Source organism: Barbus barbus (genome assembly GCF_936440315.1).
Source record: "Barbus barbus genome assembly, chromosome: 29".
NCBI classification, from domain to species: Eukaryota; Metazoa; Chordata; class Actinopteri; order Cypriniformes; family Cyprinidae; genus Barbus; species Barbus barbus.
This window is the reverse complement of record NC_136757.1, coordinates 3,849,201-3,870,761: the sequence shown is the minus strand read 5'-3', so window position 1 is coordinate 3,870,761 and position 21,561 is coordinate 3,849,201. Positions and strand designations below refer to the sequence as shown.

The 21,561-nt window shown below is 36.5% G+C and overlaps 2 protein-coding genes across 3 annotated transcripts in view; both read right to left on the bottom strand.

Annotated features, from left to right (window-relative positions):
- Positions 1-452: 452 nt before the first annotated feature.
- Positions 453-21,561, bottom strand: part of LOC306849435 (espin-like) — an 88,183-nt gene continuing 67,074 nt past the window's right edge. Inside the window, exons 10-14 of one of the 2 annotated variants that reach the window (XM_079384452.1) lie at positions 19,738-19,809; positions 15,492-15,637; positions 12,900-13,256; positions 3,316-3,411; positions 453-2,636 (exon numbers count right to left, since the gene is read on the bottom strand). In XM_079384452.1, the coding sequence (XP_079240578.1) occupies positions 3,328-3,411; positions 12,900-13,256; positions 15,492-15,637; positions 19,738-19,809 (659 nt within the window). In that variant the 3' untranslated portion in view covers positions 453-2,636; positions 3,316-3,327. The remainder of the gene's footprint in view (positions 2,637-3,315; positions 3,412-12,899; positions 13,257-15,491; positions 15,638-19,737; positions 19,810-21,561) is intronic. The other variant, XM_079384453.1, reaches the window with a different exon arrangement.
- On the bottom strand, positions 6,556-8,463 carry LOC306849852 (espin-like protein; the record flags this gene model as incomplete). Its single annotated transcript, XM_079385209.1, has 1 exon — positions 6,556-8,463. One exon carries the CDS (start codon positions 8,461-8,463, stop codon positions 6,556-6,558), a length of 1,908 nt encoding a protein of 635 aa, XP_079241335.1.

Below are 21,561 nucleotides of genomic sequence, written 5' to 3'. Positions count from 1 at the left end.
AATGGTAAAAAACCCACACATTGCGCCATCTGCTGGTAAAGTGTGTCACTACATAAACTAAACCTTCATTGAAGTTGATTCTTCTGATGAAGTGAGGGTAGTTTTATACTTTAAATGCGAAATTAACCTTTCTCTAATCGTAAAGTTAAGCTACCGTCGATAATAGAAATAATCATGAGTATATATATTGACAAACTCAGTGATATTTTAAGATATTAGCATAGGCACTAAACTTGTGTTTACGAACCTTCAGTAAAAATAAAATAAAAATATAAATTAATTATTATATTAATTAATGTATTAAATTAATTAAATTGCTTATTAAATATATTTTTAATAATTTTATGTTAAATTATAACATGAAAAGAGCATGAGACTGGACTTTCATATAATGTAATATAATGTATTGGATGTGGTTTTGTGTAATAATTATTTCACAGGCACAAATTGTTGCTTCGATTTTTATTACATTACTGTTGCCATTGGGAAAATGAAAGTTTAAAATAGTCTGCCTATGAAAGCCAGGCTGAAAACAGGAAAAACATGTAACTGACCATGATATTATTGGCCAATAAGAGTTTATAATAATTTTCTAAATGAAGTAATTATGAATAGAAAATGTTCTAATGGCAATGACGTTCACATCTTTGTTTTCAGCATCATTATGGCATCTGATAAACGAAAGCAGAATGTTCCCAAACTCAAGGAGGACCATGCTTATCACATATACTTATGTCATTTTTTAGTTGTACAGAAAAAAAAAAAAAAAAAAAACACTCAAAATACATCAACTCTACCCATCGCACAGTGAATGACACAAGATAGACATATTACGTTTATATGCATGTGTAAATATACACACACATACACTTTCTCACACATGCACACACACATACAGATTCACATCCGGCACTTTTCTGATGTCTAGTTACTCTAAACACATTAATAACAATAAAGAACAAGCTACAGTTGCCAAGCAGGGAAGGAAACGACAGCTTCGTATTTGGGGAGCACAGCATGGCTGAATACACTGTCATGATTTCATGACATTTTAATCGACTTCATTTCCCCTGCCAATGTAAACGTCCTGTGTGAATCTCAGTATAAAGGGTAACAGGGATTTTTTTTTACTTAGTCCATCAGATGCAATAGAATATTTAAGACATTGGCTTCTCTTGTGCAATTATGGGTTTCACTCTGACCTTTTTTCATTAGTGTAGGTCTGAAATACATTCTGTGCTTGTTTTCTGGGAAGACTTCATTGGTCAATTATAAGTTGTGATCTCTAACGCCACCTTTTGGGGAAACATGTATATGTACAGTGCAAAGAGACTACTGGTAAAATGCTTCTTTTTGCACTTATAGGCCTATGATTTATCATTTCCAAATTGCATTTTTTTATGTAAGAAACATAGATGCACCGTAACACAAAGCGTCACTTACTTTATGTAAGAATACATTGTGCCGTAACACCTGTCATATCTAGGACTAGCCTATATCAGGACCATCAAAGTGCCCCTATTATGGATTTTTGAAAATGATCTTTCATGCAGTGTGTAACAGCTCTAAGTGAATGAAAACATCCTGCAAAGTATTAAATCTGAAAGTGCACTGTGTATAACGTTATCGTCTCTCAAAAGAAAGAGTCGACTCTGAATCATTGAAATGAGTGTTAACCCAAGTCCTTTCATGTTGACTTCAACATGAAACATTAGCATATTGCGTATGCCCACTTGTTGCGCATGCAGACCTGGGAAAACTTGATTTCCGCATTGGTCTGACCGAAAATGCAAATTCATTCTTTGCCACTAGGTGCTGCTTTTGGAGCGTTAAAAGCCCACAAACACTGCTTTAAATCGGACCAATCACCACAGATTAGCGTCATGCAAATGAGGGGTTTGGAAAAATGAATGGTTTGGGAGTCGCTGAGCAAATAAGGTAAAAATAAATGCATATTATAAATAAAATTAAAGTGTTTTTTGACTTTGCATGCATGTCAAACTGTTGTTGGGGACTCCCAAAACCAAAATATGAACCTTTCATAACCCATAATAGGGGCACTTTAACAGATCACATAAAGTACATTAAAAAAAGTTTTCAAGCGTGATTTCCTTGACATATATTTTCTATTTCTAATTGAAAATATTACTAGTGATTTAAAATGAGATGTAAAACAAGCTAATGGATCAGGTGGGGAATGCTGAAGATATTTTCTGAATTTTTTGCAAAATGATTGACTGATTTTCAAAACAGGCATAAGACCTGACCACAGTAAAAACATTACTTTCATTCATTTTTCACTCTTTAACGGTACAGTGCATCTTCAGAGCTCAATACAGTGAGACTGAGACGAAGCGATGCTGAAGTGGTCATCAAGCAGAACGCTGTCTGGTGACCCACGCGTGGTTTGTGTCTAAAGGGTCTGGCAGATTCTGAACAGTGTCCTACAGAGAGTTGTGCGAGAGTGGAGGGGATGACTGGGAGTTTACTACTGTTTCGCTATGTCGCCTTTCTTTAAAATAATCTGCCGCTGCCACGGTGCCAGCTTGGTTTCATCATAGCCTAGCGTTCGTAGTCGCTCCAGTTCAGACTTCTCCTCATTCTCCTTTTCCATTCGCCGCCGATCCTCCTCTTTTCTGCACGGACGAGGAGAAATAAAGAAAAGGAAAAGTAGATACATTCATGTTTTTGATAAATTGACATCAATACAATCAAAATGTCAGCAATAGGAAGTACTTCTACAACTATCACTAGTACTGCTATCACTAGTCAGTGGCTTACCTTTTCTGTTCCCTGTCCATCCAGGAGTGAATAAAAGAAATAGAGGATTACATGTATATGTTTACATTTTTGTACATTTGCCTACAAGTTACTACATCAAAACTAAAACCACTACAATGGAAAATGCAGTTTTACTTACATTTTACCACTTTGGTATTATAATCCACACAAGACATTGAAAATAAAAGACAGAAAATTTACAGATTTGCATGGAAGAAATATCAGCTATATTAATCATTAGATCAGTTATGAATTATATAAATAAAGCTATTACTCATATATTACTGATAATTGCAGTATTACTAGTGATATTACTATTACCGATATTTGAAATTGGCAAACAAAACAAAAACTTTATTTTAAAGGTTATGTTCATTCTTCAAGATAAACACTAAGTTTAATTATAAATGTGCCACATATATAATCAACTTTAACATAGCAGTAAAAACAAGAATGTATAGAAAACAGCAAAACATGAGGTTGACAGTTGAATGAGGTTTACAAACAATAAACAGAAAAACACAAAACAAGAGCTCTGGCTTTAACTTACTTCTCTTCTTCCATCTTTTTCTTCATGATATCTCTCCTCCAGGCAGGCAATGAAGCCAAACGGGTCGCCTCTTCTTCAGCCTGACACACACACAGAGAAGAAGAACAAATAGCTGTAGATGAGATCAGAAAATATAAATTTTTTCTTTTTCACTACAGTGCCAAAAAAAGGGACGAGTCTATAAATACACTGAAAAAAAAAACATTCATTGAATTTATTTGTTTTTTAAGGTAAGTGGTTGCAATCAATTTCTTTTAGCTGCATTTAAATAAACAAAATTTCAGCATTTTTTTAAAAAAATAGCTAAAATGAATTGTTTGCAACCAAACAATTGTTTTTGTATAATTTGAATAATTGAATAAAATTGAATTTGAAAACTGAAAACATAATTTGTCTGCATTTAAAGAACTAATCTTATCACTGTATAATAAACAGGATGTCACTTCATATATCGGGCTGTTATATCTAGAATAAGACTAGACTAGAGGTGGACTCAGTTGCTCCAGCACAAACATACTAACACCCAATCTTTGAACAATGTCATGGTTATTGTGCCAAAAAACTTTAACATGCTCCTAAAATGTAGACAGTTTCTGCTCTCAGAAAGGCAGTGTGTGCACACAGTGTGAAAAGTGATCTTCTTCCTCCATTAGATGGTAACTATAGCCCAGTGGAGGAGGCGGCCTTCTTCAGCTTCTCATTTCCCCTCGGCGTGGATTGATTACCTCAACTGTTACTGTGAAGCCACATCACTGGTAACTAACCGAGTATCTATGTAAACTAATCTGTGTCTTAATATTTCATTATTCCCCTGGGAATTATACACCAAGAAAAAAAAAACAGAAAAAAAAAAAATAGATCGATGAAGAAAGTTTAGAGAGTGCAACAAGGAATGATAAAACACATGAAAGCACACTGATGGTATTTCTTGCCATATAAGAATCAGATTAACTTCCATTAATGCTTCCATTAATAATGTAATACTGCAATGATGGACTGCCTTAAGATTTTGACTAATAGTTCAAAAAATGTAAATGTCGTTCTGTATCAGCTCGCATAAAGATATAATGTGTCCATAAAGAAGGCTTTACCGAATCTACAGAAGGAAAAGACAATCCGATGTTTTAGAGCCGAAAGGTTTGTAAAAGTCACTAAAAACTGCATTTAAGAAAGATACTACAAGAAATTCTAAATCTATGCATACAGAAAAATATTCTGCTAAATCTCATGAAAATGATATATTTTTAAATAAAAATTTTGCATAAAGAAAATACAGCCTATTTTTGTACCATTATAGAGTTTATTTGTAATTTTCATTAAACTTACTAACGAATCCTGTATGGACACAATGATAAATAAATAAATAAATAATTAGTGTAAGCCTAATGTTCTTTATTCAGAATAAAATATTTCTTTTCATTTTGGTTGTGTAATATGGCTCTGTGAAATTAACGCATTTGCCTCAATACACTGCTAATTTGCTGCTTGTTAATAGTTAGTAATGCAGTTGTTAGGTTCAGGTATGGGTAGGATTGAGTGAACTAAAATATTGTCATGCAGAATAAGACATTAATATGTGCTTTATAAGTACTAATAAACTGCCAATATGCTAGAAATAGGCATTGTTATAAGTAACTAGTTAATAGTGAGAATTGGTCCTTAAAATAAAGTGTTATCACTCATTTGATAAAATCAGAGAGCTGTCACCTAAAACATTTCTTTTTAACATTTATTAACACGTGCAGCAGAACAAAGTTTTAACATGGCGCTTATTTAGTATCTGCAGTTGCATACTCTTCCACTTTAAATTCTTTCAATGCTTGTGGAGCTGAAATCACACTTCGACTACCGTCCTGCCTTCTTAAGGAAATGCAGCTAAATGCCCTCTGGAACACAGCTTGAGCTTGACTCCAAAAATAGCTTTGATGCCATAGTTAACTCTCTAATTCTTATTTAACTCTTTAGCTAATTAAGTTCATGGAACCTGACTAAAGTTCATTATTTGTAGAGCATAGAAATACTGTTAAATGGAAACAGTGGCCTTTTTAAATACTTGTTCTTCTTATAAAGGCGCTCAATCATTTTATTAATATTAGAATAGGAAATCACAAATGAAATGATGACTGAAGTGTCCAATCATAAACTTTAGATTTATTTAATTTCGTAAATATTTCTCAAAAACGAACAAACCATCAAACTGACACTTCAAACGTGGCTAGACAGAACAAAAGTGTAACAATATAAACGTCAATGTTATGTGTAAAAAAAACCTCTTATGAATACCAATGACAGTAAAAACCCATTTCTAAGTAGAAATCCATTATCTTTTTAAAACATCTTAAAAACAACATTGCCAAAAACAACTGGTAATAAAACGACAATCAAACTGAAAGATAAACAAAAGGTCAAGAATTCATGTGTCATTGTTGAATGAATACATGCATTGATTATGGTCAGAAACTAAGAGCTGTGTGTTCTTAAATAACTCAAAACACGGCAAGAACACTAAGAGGGAGCACGTTCCCTCTTTTCCTAAACAACAATTCTGATCATTTCCAAATAATTATGCAACTTGCAGAATAAACCATTTAAAACAGATGATGTAAAACATATTGTATTGGTAATCTATATCTGTGATACTCTCAATTGTAAGCCATACAAATAAGAAAGAAAAATAGTTAAAGTTACAAAATTCCAATGGCTTTTAATAAATGAATCTGAAAGAATTCAATTAATAAACAAAATGCTAGTTTTAAAAATGGCCAGAATACTTTTATATTTAATTTCAAGAAAATGTATTTTGTGCTTCATTGATGAATGATTTAAGCACTTTGAACTGACAGATATGACTGTTCAAATGAATTAGCACACTTAGTGAAAAGCTGATATTCTTCTAGAAAGACCTTGTGAGATGCAGTCCTATGATTTCTATGTATTTATTGTTTTATCTGCACGATAGCAATTTACAAAATAAATACATTTTACTCAGCTTGCAGCTGTTTATAGGCTTTTATTTGCGTCTGTGTATTTATATCTCTAAAGCTTTTCATGGCTGTTAAACAAATAGATAAATATTTAATTCAGCATGAAGCTATTAACTTGAATTTCAATACAATTACAGCTAAACTTTTGATTGCTTCTTCTGACATTTCCGGCTGCCTCAAACTGCTTAAAGCATCTCCTGATAATTGTGTTTCATCCTTCAAATAATTTGACCTGATAAGTCAGATGTCAAACATCTCAGCCTCCTTCTCTTTCCAGAAGGCGAAGCTTCGATCAATGTATCTAATAATTTCCTCATTGCTAAACTCTTTAAGTTCATAGATAAGCTTGATGGAGTCCTCATTGGGCTCCTCTTTAATATTTGCTGGGCCCTGTTCGTTCACAGTATTAATGCATGGGGCTTGTGTCTGGGGACTTTCCGCTGTTGCGGTCGCTTGCGGTACTGCGTTTTCTGACTGCGGTGCATCCTGTGCTGCATGTGGTAGTTGAACTTCAGTACTACTCTTCTGTATTTCCGTATAATTTATAATAGTCTCAGCTGAGTTCTCAGAAGTGCCCTGCTGGGTGGCCGCTGCAGAGTCGTCTGGGTGTCCATTAAGGACTTCTGGTGGTGAAACACTTGGGAGATCTGCATCAGCTGGAGCGTCTTGCGGTATATTCACAGACGCCTGCAGAATCTCCGGAGGCAGAATGAGCTCAGCCGCTTCCAGCAGCCCGCCGCCCTCCACAGAGTCACCGAAATACTTCACCTTGATATCTTCGAAGCCATCTGACCAATCGCGTTTCCCGCTCTCAATGTTCTCCATGACCTCTCGGTGGAACTGGCGGATCACTTCCCACGGGTGACTGCCTAGTCTGTCAAACATCTCGTAGCAAAGCAAGTGGCGAAACTTCCGTTCAGTGCGCGACATGTTCATCTCCAGAAGCTGGAAGTAGCCTAGCATGAAGAGGTCAAGGGTTAGACTCTCATATTGAACCGGAGACCCATTGATGTGGGGAAGGAAGTGCTCGGGCCAGTAGATCATCTGAGCTCGACTGAGTCTGCGGATTTGTCGCGTGGGCACCTGGCTCATAATGGTCCTCCAGTGACCAAGAAGATTTCCCACCACCTGTCTCTGTTTCATGAAATACAGCAGCTGGTCATCCTCCGTTTGCATGGTGCTGTCGGGCTTTGCCAGGTTGTGATAATACAGGGAATGGGAGTCGTTCTCCTCGACACTCAGAGTCTTCCCTCTTCCCGAGCACTTGTAGGCTTCAGTCATTGTGTACTTTCTCCAGTGCTCCAGGAACAGAAACACAATCCTCTCCTTGCGCATCTCGATGCACTCCTGGACGTAGCTCAGGTCCGTTTGCACTTCTAGACTGCGAGTGAGATGCTCTGAGGTTAGTGGGTTCACAGGCTGGTCATGATGCTCCGAGTCAGATGGTCCAGGCCCAGCATACGTCAAAGGTACATGGGACTGCGTTACAGGTTCCTCATTCACCAATGGTAAATCTCCATTTATCGGCGACACATCTCCGGCTTGCGAGAGGCTCTCACTTAAAGAGAACAGCAACTCGTCCTCCAGGATTGGCTCTGATGGGTAGCTGCATTCACTAACCGCCGGCAAGGACCTCGTCCGCTTGTATATGCGATTTGTTTTGTCGTGCTCGTACTTTGATTGGCTATGAATTTCGTAATTGGCTTTCAGGCTTTTCACAGACACACCACACTGCTTAATCTCCTTCTCCACCTCCTCTCGAGTGGAGAATGATTGCGATCGGCCAATGTTTCCAGAATTGGAGATCCCCGTCTGGCCTTTTCCACTCTTCAGACCTTCGTATGTATATCCTTCATTGATCATTTCCAGAATATCGATCTCTTTTCCGCCCAAAGTGGCGAGCAGAATGGCCATGCTTTTTAGCAGCGTGGAGATCTTACTGCACCAGGCAGGCAAGTCTTCTGCTTGCCCATGAACCTGTTTGGGGTTGACTGAGAAGTGGTCTTGGTTCAAGGCTGCAGACACAGGTAGGAGTTGCTTCAACTCTTGCTCCAGCTGTTCCAGGTCTTTCTCCACCTCTGTCACTTTGTGCATGACCTGGAGGTTCTCGATCTGCTTCTCAATGCGGATGAGGTCGTCCTCTGTCATCAGTTCTCCAAAGGGACCCAGTATAGCATTGTGCACGTGTGAATAATGCCAGTCTTGGGCTTGATAGTATCCACTGGCAGCAAACTAAAGTAGGTTCAGAGGAGGATATAGAAGGGAACAAAAACAGAGGTGGGGTGCTCTTCAGCCTGTGGATCCGATGCGTTACATACATGCCTTTAAAGCTTCTTCACCCCAAACGTTTCAAACTTTACATGAATTTAGTGGTGTGATGATACTGCCTTGTAGGGGGGAAAAATGTAGCTGAATCTGGCAAGACTATTTGTCTTAGAAATGTATTGTATGAGTTTTTGTTAGGATCTATTAAATATATTAAAAATACTCTGGGTTGCTTTTAAACGATTGCTTATGGACACAATCGGTGACATGCTGTTGAATTTTACAAACAATAATTTCAATGCAATCCTCAGTTTGTAAAAAGGAGCAGGAACTATATTTACAGTAAACCATTTACTGTAGATCAGTGGTCGGCAACAGGTGGCCCGTGGGCCAAAAGTGGCCCGCCAGCAATAATATCTGGCCCGCGCCCGTAGCCAGATTATTTTGATAGCGGCTGGTTCTGAAATAGATCTGTCATGACAGCAACAGTTACTCGCAATCAGAGTAGGCTATGTGAGCGGAGTGGAGCGTGAGTGGAGCGATGTGATTTTGAATGGAGCGAGGAGCGGATTTTTTTAAAGTCGGAGCGGCGTGGTTTTCACTCGCTCCAAGAGTACAATTCATGCCAACGACCCGTAATATAACTGCATATTTAGCAAGAATTCACAAGTTTACAATATTTAGCTAGCTTGATTGAAAAGGATCACTCAAATCAGAAAGAATGTGAATGACTTCAATGGACATGAGCGGGAAGTTATAATAGTTCTCAAGGAATTAGTTTGTTCCTTCTAGATACTGAATATTTTGAGCTGAAAGCATGATTTAAACAACTACTACAACACTTATTCACACGCACACGCAATGTAATCTTTCATTTGTATCCGATTTCGAATGAGCAGAAATCTGTAAGAAATGCATCGATCCGTAGGTAAAATAACTGATGAAAATGTACTGATATTTTCATCACACACAAAAAAAAATTGCACTGCAAAAAGCAGCAATTATGCCTGTTAATGCTGACAACCATGTAATAAGCTTGTCATGTGGTAGGAAAAAACGTTTGCACACTAGTGTTCCAATAAGCCACGTTGAAACAAATCTTTTGTTTATTTTATTTTTTAATATAGGCCTATGAACAGAACTATGATACTGAAATACTTTAGCCACGGAGCGAAGGCAGAGCGGTGTTTCTGACTTCAGTGAGCGCTGAGTGGAGCGGGAAATGGTGAACCCGGAGCGGAGTTATTAAATGCGCGGAGGGGAAATTGTTGACACTCCACTCCGCTCACATAGCCTACTCTTGCCTGTCACTGCCACACAAATGTTGCATTTTGTTAATGACTGTTCTACCACAGGATTTAACACCGAGTAACAGCTCACAGATACAAAAGACACTGTAACAGTATGTCACAGGCAACTCTAGTTGCATTTTTCATCAATTAATTTCTTAAATTATCCTTTGACTATGTTCTGGCCCACCATCTTAGTGGCAAAATCTTTTTTTTGGCCCGATGCCAAATGTACTTGCCGACCTCTGGTGTAGATGTATAAGCAAGCGGGCCAGTGGATTTAAAAGCTCATAGTTTTAGTAAAGGCACTTGAATATCTCTTTAGTTACTATTTGAGCTGTGAAGTTACCTAAACTGTCCTTTTGAGTTGGGACTACTTGGAGTTACGAGTTACCACCAGCATACTATTTGTGGATAGAGTGTGCATAACTCAGCTCCACGTAAATACTTTTTTGTTTACGCATGGAGCTGAAATGTTATGTCTCTTGCTGATATGCTTGTGCAGATATCAATCAGACTGAGGTTAAATTTTTTCTCATAGCATGAATTAAAAGATTTTGTACAGAGAGAGGGTTGGTAAACAATTCTGTAACAACAGTTTCATGACACCACAATGTTAAAGACGTACGGCTATAACACGGAAACTATGTGATAGCTATATATTTTGGAGTGCAGGCCACTTGTTTGCTAGTCCTTCATTGTAAGTGTATTTAAAGTAAGTGTTGAATATTGTAAGTGTATTTACAGTATGTTCCCAATCAGTTTTTCAACCTGAGTAAGACTAAATTTTAATTCCTGTAATTCCACAGCCTGCAATAGATGCGGTCCATACAGACATTCATTTGAAAGTTACCCAGAAATTTCCTTTAAGTGTGAAATCCATGTGTACTTTATCTGTCAATTATATTTAGCTCATGTTTCCAAGGGACTTGACTATATGCACATGATCTAAAAAAAATAAAAATATATACTGAGCCATTTTCAGGACGTTAACAAGATGAAGGTAAAAATAAAGCACTTAATGAGTAGAATGAGCAAGACGACCAACTGCACTTCATGCCGTAAGCTCCAGTTGCAGTGTGAAGGGGCTTTGCATCACACCACTGAATCCCCATGTAAAAACTTAGAGCTGTCATGCACCATCGCCAATAAGCCACATTCAACTAATACTTCCTAAGTAAATGTCAAACACACTTAGGCTTGTCTTGAGATGGTCACAACAGCCCCAAATTAAACACTGCATCACTCAACACAGAGTAAAGGAAAAGCCAACCAAACGTAACCCTGCAAAAAACTCACTTGAAACCCCACACTATGAAACCCAGAGCAAAACTGAAGATTGAGTTTTATTTTTGGCTTTCAGACAGAGACTTACCATAAGCTGAAAACCTTGATTGAGCAGTAATATTAAACTCTTAAATGTCATTTATGTGTTCAAAATAAATAAACATATATGTAAGAACAGAGTAGACAGCAAAAGGGATTCGATAATGACATCTAAGGCAAGAAGAAGTAAGTAATCTAGACTATTTTACTGGTACATGATGTCATGAAAAACAATGTTCCTTGGACAAAATATATACATACTGTATATTATATTGTTCAGTCATTGACAAATAATATGTCACCCCAACACTAATTCTCCATCGTCGCATCTATTAACAACAAATTTCTAAGATTTATCTGCTGACAATTCCTGCTAACCCGAAAATGTATTTATGAAATAATTCAGAGCTGCATAGATGTTTGTTCATTCACACCACACTGCTTTAGTTACCCTCAGATATCATAAACTTATTATACAATTTATCATTCATGGAGAAGTGAAAGATCCCATGCATCATTTTTGCAATTAGTAGTTCTTGCATATATTTTTTTTTTTAAAGAGAAAACTCAAAACTCCCCATGCAGACACCCACTGCCCCTCTATCCTCCATGTAGACAGATCAAACCTCAATTTCACAGCTATAATTTACATTTGAAATCATAAGCATTTTTAAAATCCAAAGAGGAGATAATATAGTTCACACTACTAAAACTACAGGAGGATAGCACTGATGTCAGAAGCTGAGAAAGTGCACTCGTTTCCATTTATTCAGTGTAAAAGTTAAATTGTTAATTTTTATAAACATCATTATATATAAACATTTAAAAACAACTGGGTATGAACTGTGAGACTGCTTTAACATGCTTAAGGACCCCATGAAATGCCTTGACATCATTTCCTCCCCTGCATTGATGGATATCCTACTGAAACAGGAAGTGGGGCAATATTGAGGAGTTTTTCCCTGGTTTAACATCCCGAAATAAAATCCACAGCTTGCACTATTGACAAAATAATTTATTAATTCACAGAAGCACTGATGAACTATGATTTCTAATGCTAGTCAGTGGCACATATGATTGTTTGGGAGTGGGCATTTTCATTCTAGCAAGCATTTTATGGGACAAAAATTTGTCATAATTATTTATTTTATTTTTTAATCAGATAATAAAGACTATTTTGTGCGTGCATATACATTTTTTCGGCTCTTAGGAATATACTAGCATATAAATGACCTTAAAGGAATAGTTCACCCAAAAATGAAAATTTTGTCATCATTTACTTCCTCAAGGTTGTTCCAAACCTGTATAAGCTTATTTCTTAAGTTGAACACTGTTGAAAAGTTTTTGAAGAACCAAACAGGTGTTGGTCCCCATTGACTTCCATAATAGAGAAATAAATCCTATGGAAGTCAATGGGGACCATCAACCAGCATTCTTCAGAATATATTCCTTTGTGTTCATCATAAGAAAGAAACGTATACAGGTTTGGAATGACATGAGCGTGAGTAGATTATGACAAAATTTGTATGGTTTTTTTGGGTGAACTATTCCTTTAAACGCATGGACTCAAAGCCACAAATCTCTCATTTTGATTCTTTTTGGGGTCTTTAAGTATGTTATGAAGCTGTAATAATGTTGACATTTTGGATAAGAGATGCACTGCCTCAGCTTATGTTTAAAACACCCAGCTGCTTCATCACTCACCTTTCTCTTGTTCTCTTCCTCCTCCTGCATCTTCACTTGTAGTTTCCTCACCATCACCTGTCTCTTCCACTCTGGGATGGCTCGGCCCTGCTCGTCATGTGTGGGCACCAGACTCTCCACGTCCACCACGCTGGACTTGCTCTGGACAGCAGGAGTGTTTCCGTTGACGGCCATTGCGAGCTTCTCGCTGCTCTGTGAGGTGGAGAGGTTCTGGGGCGACCCGCCGCTGGTCGTGGGAGCGGGTGGAGTGGGTGGAGTGGGTGGACAAGCAGGTGATGGAGATTCTGGCTTTGCAGACTGGGTGTTGTTGGGCTGGGGTTTTGGCAGAGGCTCTGGTGGCGACGACGGACGTTCCCCCTGAATGTCAAAACGATCAATAAGAATAGAATGTTCCAGACAAAAATATAGACATGGGGCCGGTTGCATAAAAGGTTTAGACTAGTCTTAAAAGTTAGTCATCTAATTTTGTTCTTTAAGAATTGGTTACATTAAAACGTAGATATAAGACTGAGTTGGTCAAACTAGTTCTTAAAACACTGTCTTAATATAGAGGCTAAGTTTATGCAACTGGCCCCAGCTGGCTTGAATAAAAACCCTCTTAAAAACAGAAGTTTATCGATGGTTCTTCATAGCATCTAATGATCTCATCTAAACAGCTTTCATCTTATAAAGAATCGGGTTCACTTGCAATTAGGATAATGATTTGTGCTGATCAACTTTTGTTTTTCTCCTTTATCTATACAGCACTTTATACAGTGCAGGTTGTTTCAAAGCAGCTTTACAGTGCTAAACAGGAAAATAATGATTCAATGATGCAAACAGAATTTAGTTCAGCTGTAGAGCAGCTCTGAAAAGACAATGGTGAATAATAATGAGTCAGCGGAAATCAGTTCATTGTTGATTCAGTTTGGTTCAATAACTGTGTAAAGTCCATCAATTATGGAACGAGTTTAATTCATAGACAGACAGACAGATAAATAGATAGACAGACAGATCGAATAGACGTATAGCTCTGGAGAAAACAATAATTTCATCATCAAGATGAGTCTAGTTCTTGTCCACTAGTGTCTGTGCAGTCAAGTGAAAAATATTTCCAGATATTAAGTGATACATTATTGGCTGCATAAATGTTATAGTTGCAGACTTCTTTTGTTAATTTTTGTGCACTAAACATTTTTTGATGTGTCTGCTATACTTTTCAAAAAACATTTTTCACTGTTACAGGTTGTTACATTGAGTTGGTTATATGGTTCTTTGGAAATTAAAAATACTTTTTAAACAATGCATTACAGGTTCTTGAGATCAGTGTATTAGTTTCAGGATTCGTTAGAGCACCGATACACAAATGATTTTCTAAAGATCTAAACATTCTTTGCAAAAATAAAGTTATTTTTGGCATTATAGTATGATTGTCTTCACAGTGTTCTGGAATTACCATAATTTAGAATTCCTAATAATGAAAACCAATTATGTCTTTGTCAAACTCATTATTACAACTTTGCCATTCAGAATTTTATGACAGCTCTAACTTTGCCACTGTCATAAAAACAATGCCACCGGCACATTTCAACTTATCTGGTGCTCTTTATTAGGTCTTCAATTTAGAAAACAAAGGAGAATAAACAACATAAATAGATAACTTGTATTTATGCCATTACTCACCATAAAATTTAGGACAAATTTAAATATTTAATTTTGCTTGACTGTTTGTTTATCTTTTGTTTGTTAGTTCTTTGTCCTATACACTCTCAGAAAAAGGTGTGGTACATTTTCAAAATGTTTTCATTTAGATACTAATATGTATACTATATAGGTACAAATATGTACCTTTAAGATATTATTATTAAAGGTATACCTTTATACCATCCCAGTGACAGCTTTTGTACTTTTTTTTTCTGATGATGTAATCTATTTCTTGAAATTCTCAGCAAATTAAGGTATAGCTAAACAGATTTGAATGCTCCTCTGCCATTCTCTCAATTACGTAACTTTAATAAATGTGAGCTATTGTATTGCATCACCCATAACTGAGTTACACAAGCCTCACACTAGTCTGCCTGAATTAGTCTGGACAATGGATTTGGTGCCAGATCATGGAGCTGCACTCTTATAATGCTCCAAACGGCAACTTCATATCCTGAAACTAACTTTGTTCTGGATTATTTCATTATTTTGTGGTGGCCATATAAGTAAATTTTTGGGAATACTGATCTATATTTGAATGATTGCATCTCCGTGATGATAATCAGAAACAATAAATGACTGAATACAGAATTCCTCTCTCATGTACCTCAAGAAACATCACTGCATAACGAGGACTCCTGTCCATTGTTTCATGATATGGATATGTGCCATACCCAATTAGATAATTTAGCTTTTGTTTCTATGGATAATCATTAACATTTCTAATGCAAACAGTATTACGTCACATCTCAATCTCAAGTTACACTCAAATGAGAGATCAAAGGTTACAATAAGAACAATGTCTTGACAGACTTCAGGAAATGCAGCCTCATTTTGCAAGGCTCTCCAAGAAAAGTTTCACTCCATAGGTAAGAAGTGAATTAGTGAAAGTAAGGGAGCGTGACCTACATTGTTCCCCGCTGTGCCGCTGTTAGTGTAGACGGTCGTGTAGCCTTTACTCTGAGGTGTTGGCTTCAGGCTCCTCCCAGCTTTAATTTCGGCCAGAAGCTCAGAATTATCTCCAGTGGGGGACATCATGTTGAAGGACTTATTGCCTGTAATAAAGACAGAGGGAAACTGAGCCAGGATGGATGGATGCATGAAGAGAAAGAGAGAGAGACACACCGGACAAGCTTCTCTCCTAAATATTTAATTCAAAACCCCAGACGTCTAAACAAATGTCTAAAGCAGTCAGTAACTCGTGTGCTGGTACTAAATAGTTACCAATGAAATGAATCCACTCACAGAATTAAGTTTAAAAAATAGAAAAGACTCAGGTAAAGCTCAATTAGAAGAAAAACGAACAAAGAAAAGATCAGGCCTTTGTTGAAGTTTCAATCATCAAAATGATTTCAAATCTATGACGTACTCGATTGCTCTGACCACTGCTATGTATAATATGTATAATTATTTACAGCAAATTTGGTGAATCTGACTGAAAGCACAACAGTGGCCGGCTAATGAGGATAAACCGGATTTTATGAGACTCATGATGTGAAAATATGGAACTTATTCAATTAAAGATTGTTATATAACATAATCTACTTGACCAAAAGTGGCCTCTGCTTTAGTCCCATAATACATTACAGTGCCAGGAAACAAAAGGAGATCTTTTAACAATCTCTAAAAAAATCCACACATTTATTTTGCTGCTTTAACATGATTTTATCCACTTTATATTTACAAATGTAACGATGTGAACAAATAATAAAAACCAATGACATTTACTGTACGTATGACCAGAATGTTTATTCCACCAGAATGGCACAAAAGACTTTCTAAATATAAATTAATAGCTTTATAAATCAATAATTTAATTAAAATCAATAATTTAATTAATTAATTAAAAAATTAAAATAAATAAATACATATATAGCAAAATAATGAATTTAAAATGTATAACTACCCAAACTCTTAACATAATTTATTTTCTTCTTCAACATATGAACTGAAATAAACTAATATACACACTACTGCTAAAGAAATAATAAAATAAACGTACATCACCTGTTGTTTTTGATTTAAATCTCCAGAGTGTCTCGTAACAGACGTGCTATTGTTTTGTCATAGCTCATGAAAAAGTCTTCTCAGACCGAGAGAAGCCGTTTAGATCTACAAACTCTCCTCTCTTCCCACAAGAACAAAAAGCACTGCGTTCGCTTACTGCCGGTGGCTCATCACAGTTGGGGGAAGTCTGAACGGATCAGCGGTAATCAACTCTGACAAGAGACTGCTGCCAAATTGGAGCTGGATTTGGAGTCTCCTCACTGACCTTACGTCCTCTCCTTACTCTCACTGACTCTCCTCCTGACTCACACTTCTTCCTCCGGTCAGCCGTCCTCCAGCTCTCCAGCTCTCCAGCTCACGGCCGGGTGAGTGGATTTACAGAATCTCACCTCACGCTGAGCCACACATAAACGTGACAGAACCACAGGCACGGAAACAGGCGATTTCTGTAGATGTTCTATTCATACGATGCTTATAAATCCATGCATATCCTACAAATGACCATGCAAAGACATTCCCCACTAAAAATAAATAAATAAACCATACTAAGATGAACTGGTTAAAACTAAGTCCTAATTAGCTTATAGAAAACCTCTTCAAAACCAGCAAACAAGACCAGCTAAGAAAAAAACTAATGAAAATAATCAAATGGAACTAGCCATAAAATTGTGCACAGATACAACAGCAAAACTATATTTTATTAACTTTCAAAGGGATGTGTGTGCAAACGACACAAACAAATTCACTGTAACTTGGTAGAAACTAGTCAAATTAGACAGATCGGCATCTGCATTTATTTAAATTAACTGTTTTCTATTTAAAAATCATTTAAAAAAATGTATTCCTGTGATTAAAGCTGAATTTTCAGCATCATTACTCCAGTCTTCAGCATCATATGATCCTTCAGAAATCCTACTAATATGCTGAATACTAATTATTGACGAATCTAAAGATTTCTGCATTTCTGACATCACTGAAAATGTTGTATATTAAAGCATTTAATCAAATAATATGCAGGCAAATATTGGTGGTAATTACTATATAGTGTTATAGTTATGAATATAAATGAAAATTATTGTATATCATTCCTCCTTGTGTTCATTTAGCCATTTCAGTGTAAAAAAGCATAGGAAAAAAATCATCAAAAGCTGAAAATATCAAAATAATTTATAATATTACCCGACATGACCTATTACTAGTTCGGTAACACTTTATTTTACGGTTACACCTATTAGTTGCTTATTAGCATGCATATTACTAGAATATTAGCCATGTATTAGTGCTAATTAAGCACATATTAATGCCTTATTCTACATCCCAAATCCTACCCAATACCTAAACTTAACAACTACCTTACTAACTATTAATAAACAACAAATTAAGAATTTATTGAGTCGTAGTTAATAGTTAACAAGTGTTACCTATTCTAAAGTGTGACCACTAGTTCAAATAAATCATCATATAAACACAATATGCGTTACCTTCAACCTTGACTTGGCAAATTTTAATTTTTGACCTGTAGCTAAATATCACTTTAATATAACTTAAACAAAGGCAATCAGAAAAACTTGTGCCAGCATATAAGCAGAAAAAAAGAGGATCAGGATGTTCACAATAGCTGTGCATAGTGAGGAATGATGAGGCGTAGGATGAAGGCGGCAGAGCAAGTCAATACGGCCGCCCACTGTTTACACACCTTTATACTCATTCATTAAAACATGTCTCACGGAAGACTACGCAGACTAATGTCAAAACATGGCACTTTAATAGATGAACTGCTCGTAAACTCAACAGTTATTCTAAATTGTAAATGGTTTTAATTCCACATGGATTTTTATGAGGATGAGTCAACATGAAATCAAAATTCACACCATATTTACATAATCTTATTGTGCATGGTTCATCGGTGCATTGTTAACTTTCATCAAAATCAACTTATTTTCTAATGTCATTAAGCACTCTTAGTTGTCAACCAATCACCTGGCTTCATTCTGGTATGGCACGCCCACTTTTTATACAAAACAGAAAAGTTCCATCCTGCGGTTTTTATCGCTGTTTCACTCAGAAAACAGTAATGTGAGTTACGTAATCAGATTACATTTTCAGTAGTGTAACATATTACTTTTCAATTTACAGTAAAATATCTGAGTTACTTTTTAAAAGTTAAGTGTTTTCCCATTTATTCACTGACTCTTCTCCTCTCCCATGCTGAGAGAAATCCAGAGTAACTGGTGCAAAGTTTCTTCCTTCAGCTTGAGGCTTATTCATTTCACTTTTTGGCCTTAACAGTTGCCAGAAATAAAACTTTTTTTTTATTTTTTATTAAAAATACAAAAACAAGCCCAGCTTAAGCTAAGTACTAAGTATGCTAAGTACCTCTTTTCAGATGTATTCTTGCAAGGATTATGGATCGTTTGTGTTTCTGAAGAACCAAACGTTATTTATCTCAATTTAATGCTGTGTTGAGCTGCGAACGATGTAAAAGCCTGGGCTACATCAGGAACAAATGTAGGTAGGCGCCACCTAGCGTGCAAGCATGAATTAACAGAAGGCGATCAATTGGTTCATGCTCGGTGTGAATGCAATGTTCGTCGGCGATTCACCTCGCTTTTTCTCAGTGTGAAACGCCCTTTAGGTGACAAAAAGTAAAGAAAAAGTAATGTAATGCAATAGTTTTTTATGGAGTAATGCAATATTGAAATGCATTACTTTTAAAAGTAACTTTCCCCAACACTCTCAGAAATACGTCAGTAAAATTGTCTGTGAATGTCATTTCATGTTGACTATTTGTGATAAAGTGGTTTATGCCACAAAACGACATCACTCGCCGCACAATTTCATCAATCAATGTAGCTACGCTATATAAACAATCACAGCTGATGAGTCCCCGCAGCATCTGGGAAATCTGTGGGATGATAGCAACTTAGATCACAGAAAAATCACGCTGGGTGCTGTGGTTTCTTTGGCTATCTGAAGTGAGAAGTGCATGGTAATATTGAAAATACTAGATTTACTTCAACTTGTGGTCCAGTAGCCAAATAAACAACACACTCAGTTCTCTCGATGAAGGGAAAGAGAAGAATTGGAGTCAAGAATGAAACATAAATACAAACACACACACATAATGAGGCTGGGGGAAAATACTTACTCTTCCTCTGCCGGAGTGTTTCTGGAGCAGGGGTGACAGAGGGAGACAGATGCGTAGAGGAGAGATCCCCTTCTTGAGAGTGATTGCGTCATGAAAAGAGAAGAATATGGAAAGCCAGAAAGTGTGCATGCAAAGCAGAGAGAGACAGGTCCAGGCAGACAGGTGTTCAGTGAGACAGGTGTGGTGAAGACAGACAGGGTGAGAGGATGACAAATACAGGAAGGAGAGAGAGGAGATGAACAAACAAAAAAACCAAACACAATGAAACACAATTGTTTTGGCAACCTGTTCGCCTCTTTACTACATACAACCATGTATTTTAGTCTTTTTGATTTTTAAACTTGTGATCGTGGGTGATCTATAGAGTCATATACTTGTTCTGAAAATATTTGACTGAAAATGGCAATTAAATGGTAGATTTTTACATTGTCTAAAGTGCTTGCTTACATAAAACTTGCCTTCAAGCTGCGTATTTAGTTGCTATGTATTTGTTATGCAGTTGCTAAGGTGTTCTGAGTTCTTTTAATATGTGTAGGGTATTCTAAGTGGTTGCTAGGTCATCTTGGTAGCTTCACGATGTCATAGAAGAACTTATTTTCTCTAAATGGTTCCATAAAGAACCTTTAACATCTGAAGAAGCTTTCTGTTTCACAAAAGGTTATTTGCGGTGAAAGAAGGTTCTTCAGATTATAAAAAGGTAAGAAAGAGATGCCTTTGACTGAATGGTTCTTTGTGGAACCAAAAATGGTTCTTCTATGGCATCGCTGTGAAAAACCTTTTAAGCACCTTTATGTTTAAGAGTGTAGGTGATTGCTTTTCTGTGTTGTGAATGTTACAATGGAATTGCTAATTGGCTACAAGGATGCCTTGGGTGATTTCTAGCAGGTTGCTATGTTTTAGTGATTGCTTACTGGCCCAAGCCATTTTTACCCATTTTATCATCGGGTGGATAAAAAAAATCTCTTCTCAACCAGTAATACAGTATGAAAAAAATATGCATTATGAGTCATGCAATAAAGTTTAATACATAGGGTTACAAGTACTACTACCGGTCAAAATTTTTTTTTTTTTTTTTTTATACATTTTTAAAGTCTGGTCACCAAGACTGCAATAATTTGACTAAATATATAGCAAAAACAGTCATTTTGTGAACAATTTCATGATTTATTGGAATATATTTTAAAATGCAATTTACTTTTGAGATGCAAAACTGAATTTTCAGCAGCCATTATTCCAGTCTTCAGTGCCACATGATCTTTTAGCGATTATAAAAGAAAGTTTTAATAAATAAATACAACTTTTGACCAGTAGTGTATATGCAATAATAATAATAGTGATGCTTGTTTCAGCAAACAGCACTTACTGGATCTATCTTTATCATCTCAGCTGCCTTAAATATGATGATTGAGAGATTCATGCTTTCACCTTAAAACACCAATTTTTGCAAGAGAGAAAGGAAATCAGGTGGCCAGCTAGAAAGTGTTGGGCTTTCTGTTTGTGTATTATTCGCAGGCCACAACAAATGTGCAAAAGGACGGTGTAATTCCACAGCCAGTGCTACATTTCCCTGACATAACACTGAATTGTACAACACATCACAGATATTGTCTTGTCCTGAAGACATGTCAAGTATCCCTTGGAGGAAGAACAATTAAGTAAATGGCAGAACACAAAACCGATTCAAAGTAACAATAGCCCATGAGCATTAATTCGTAAACAGACTTTGGAAGGAGCAGGCCGCCAGATCTCATGTTAACAGGCTGGAACTTTGTGAGATTTACCTTGTGTGGCTGTTTCTAAGACTTCCATCTTGTGCTCGCGGAG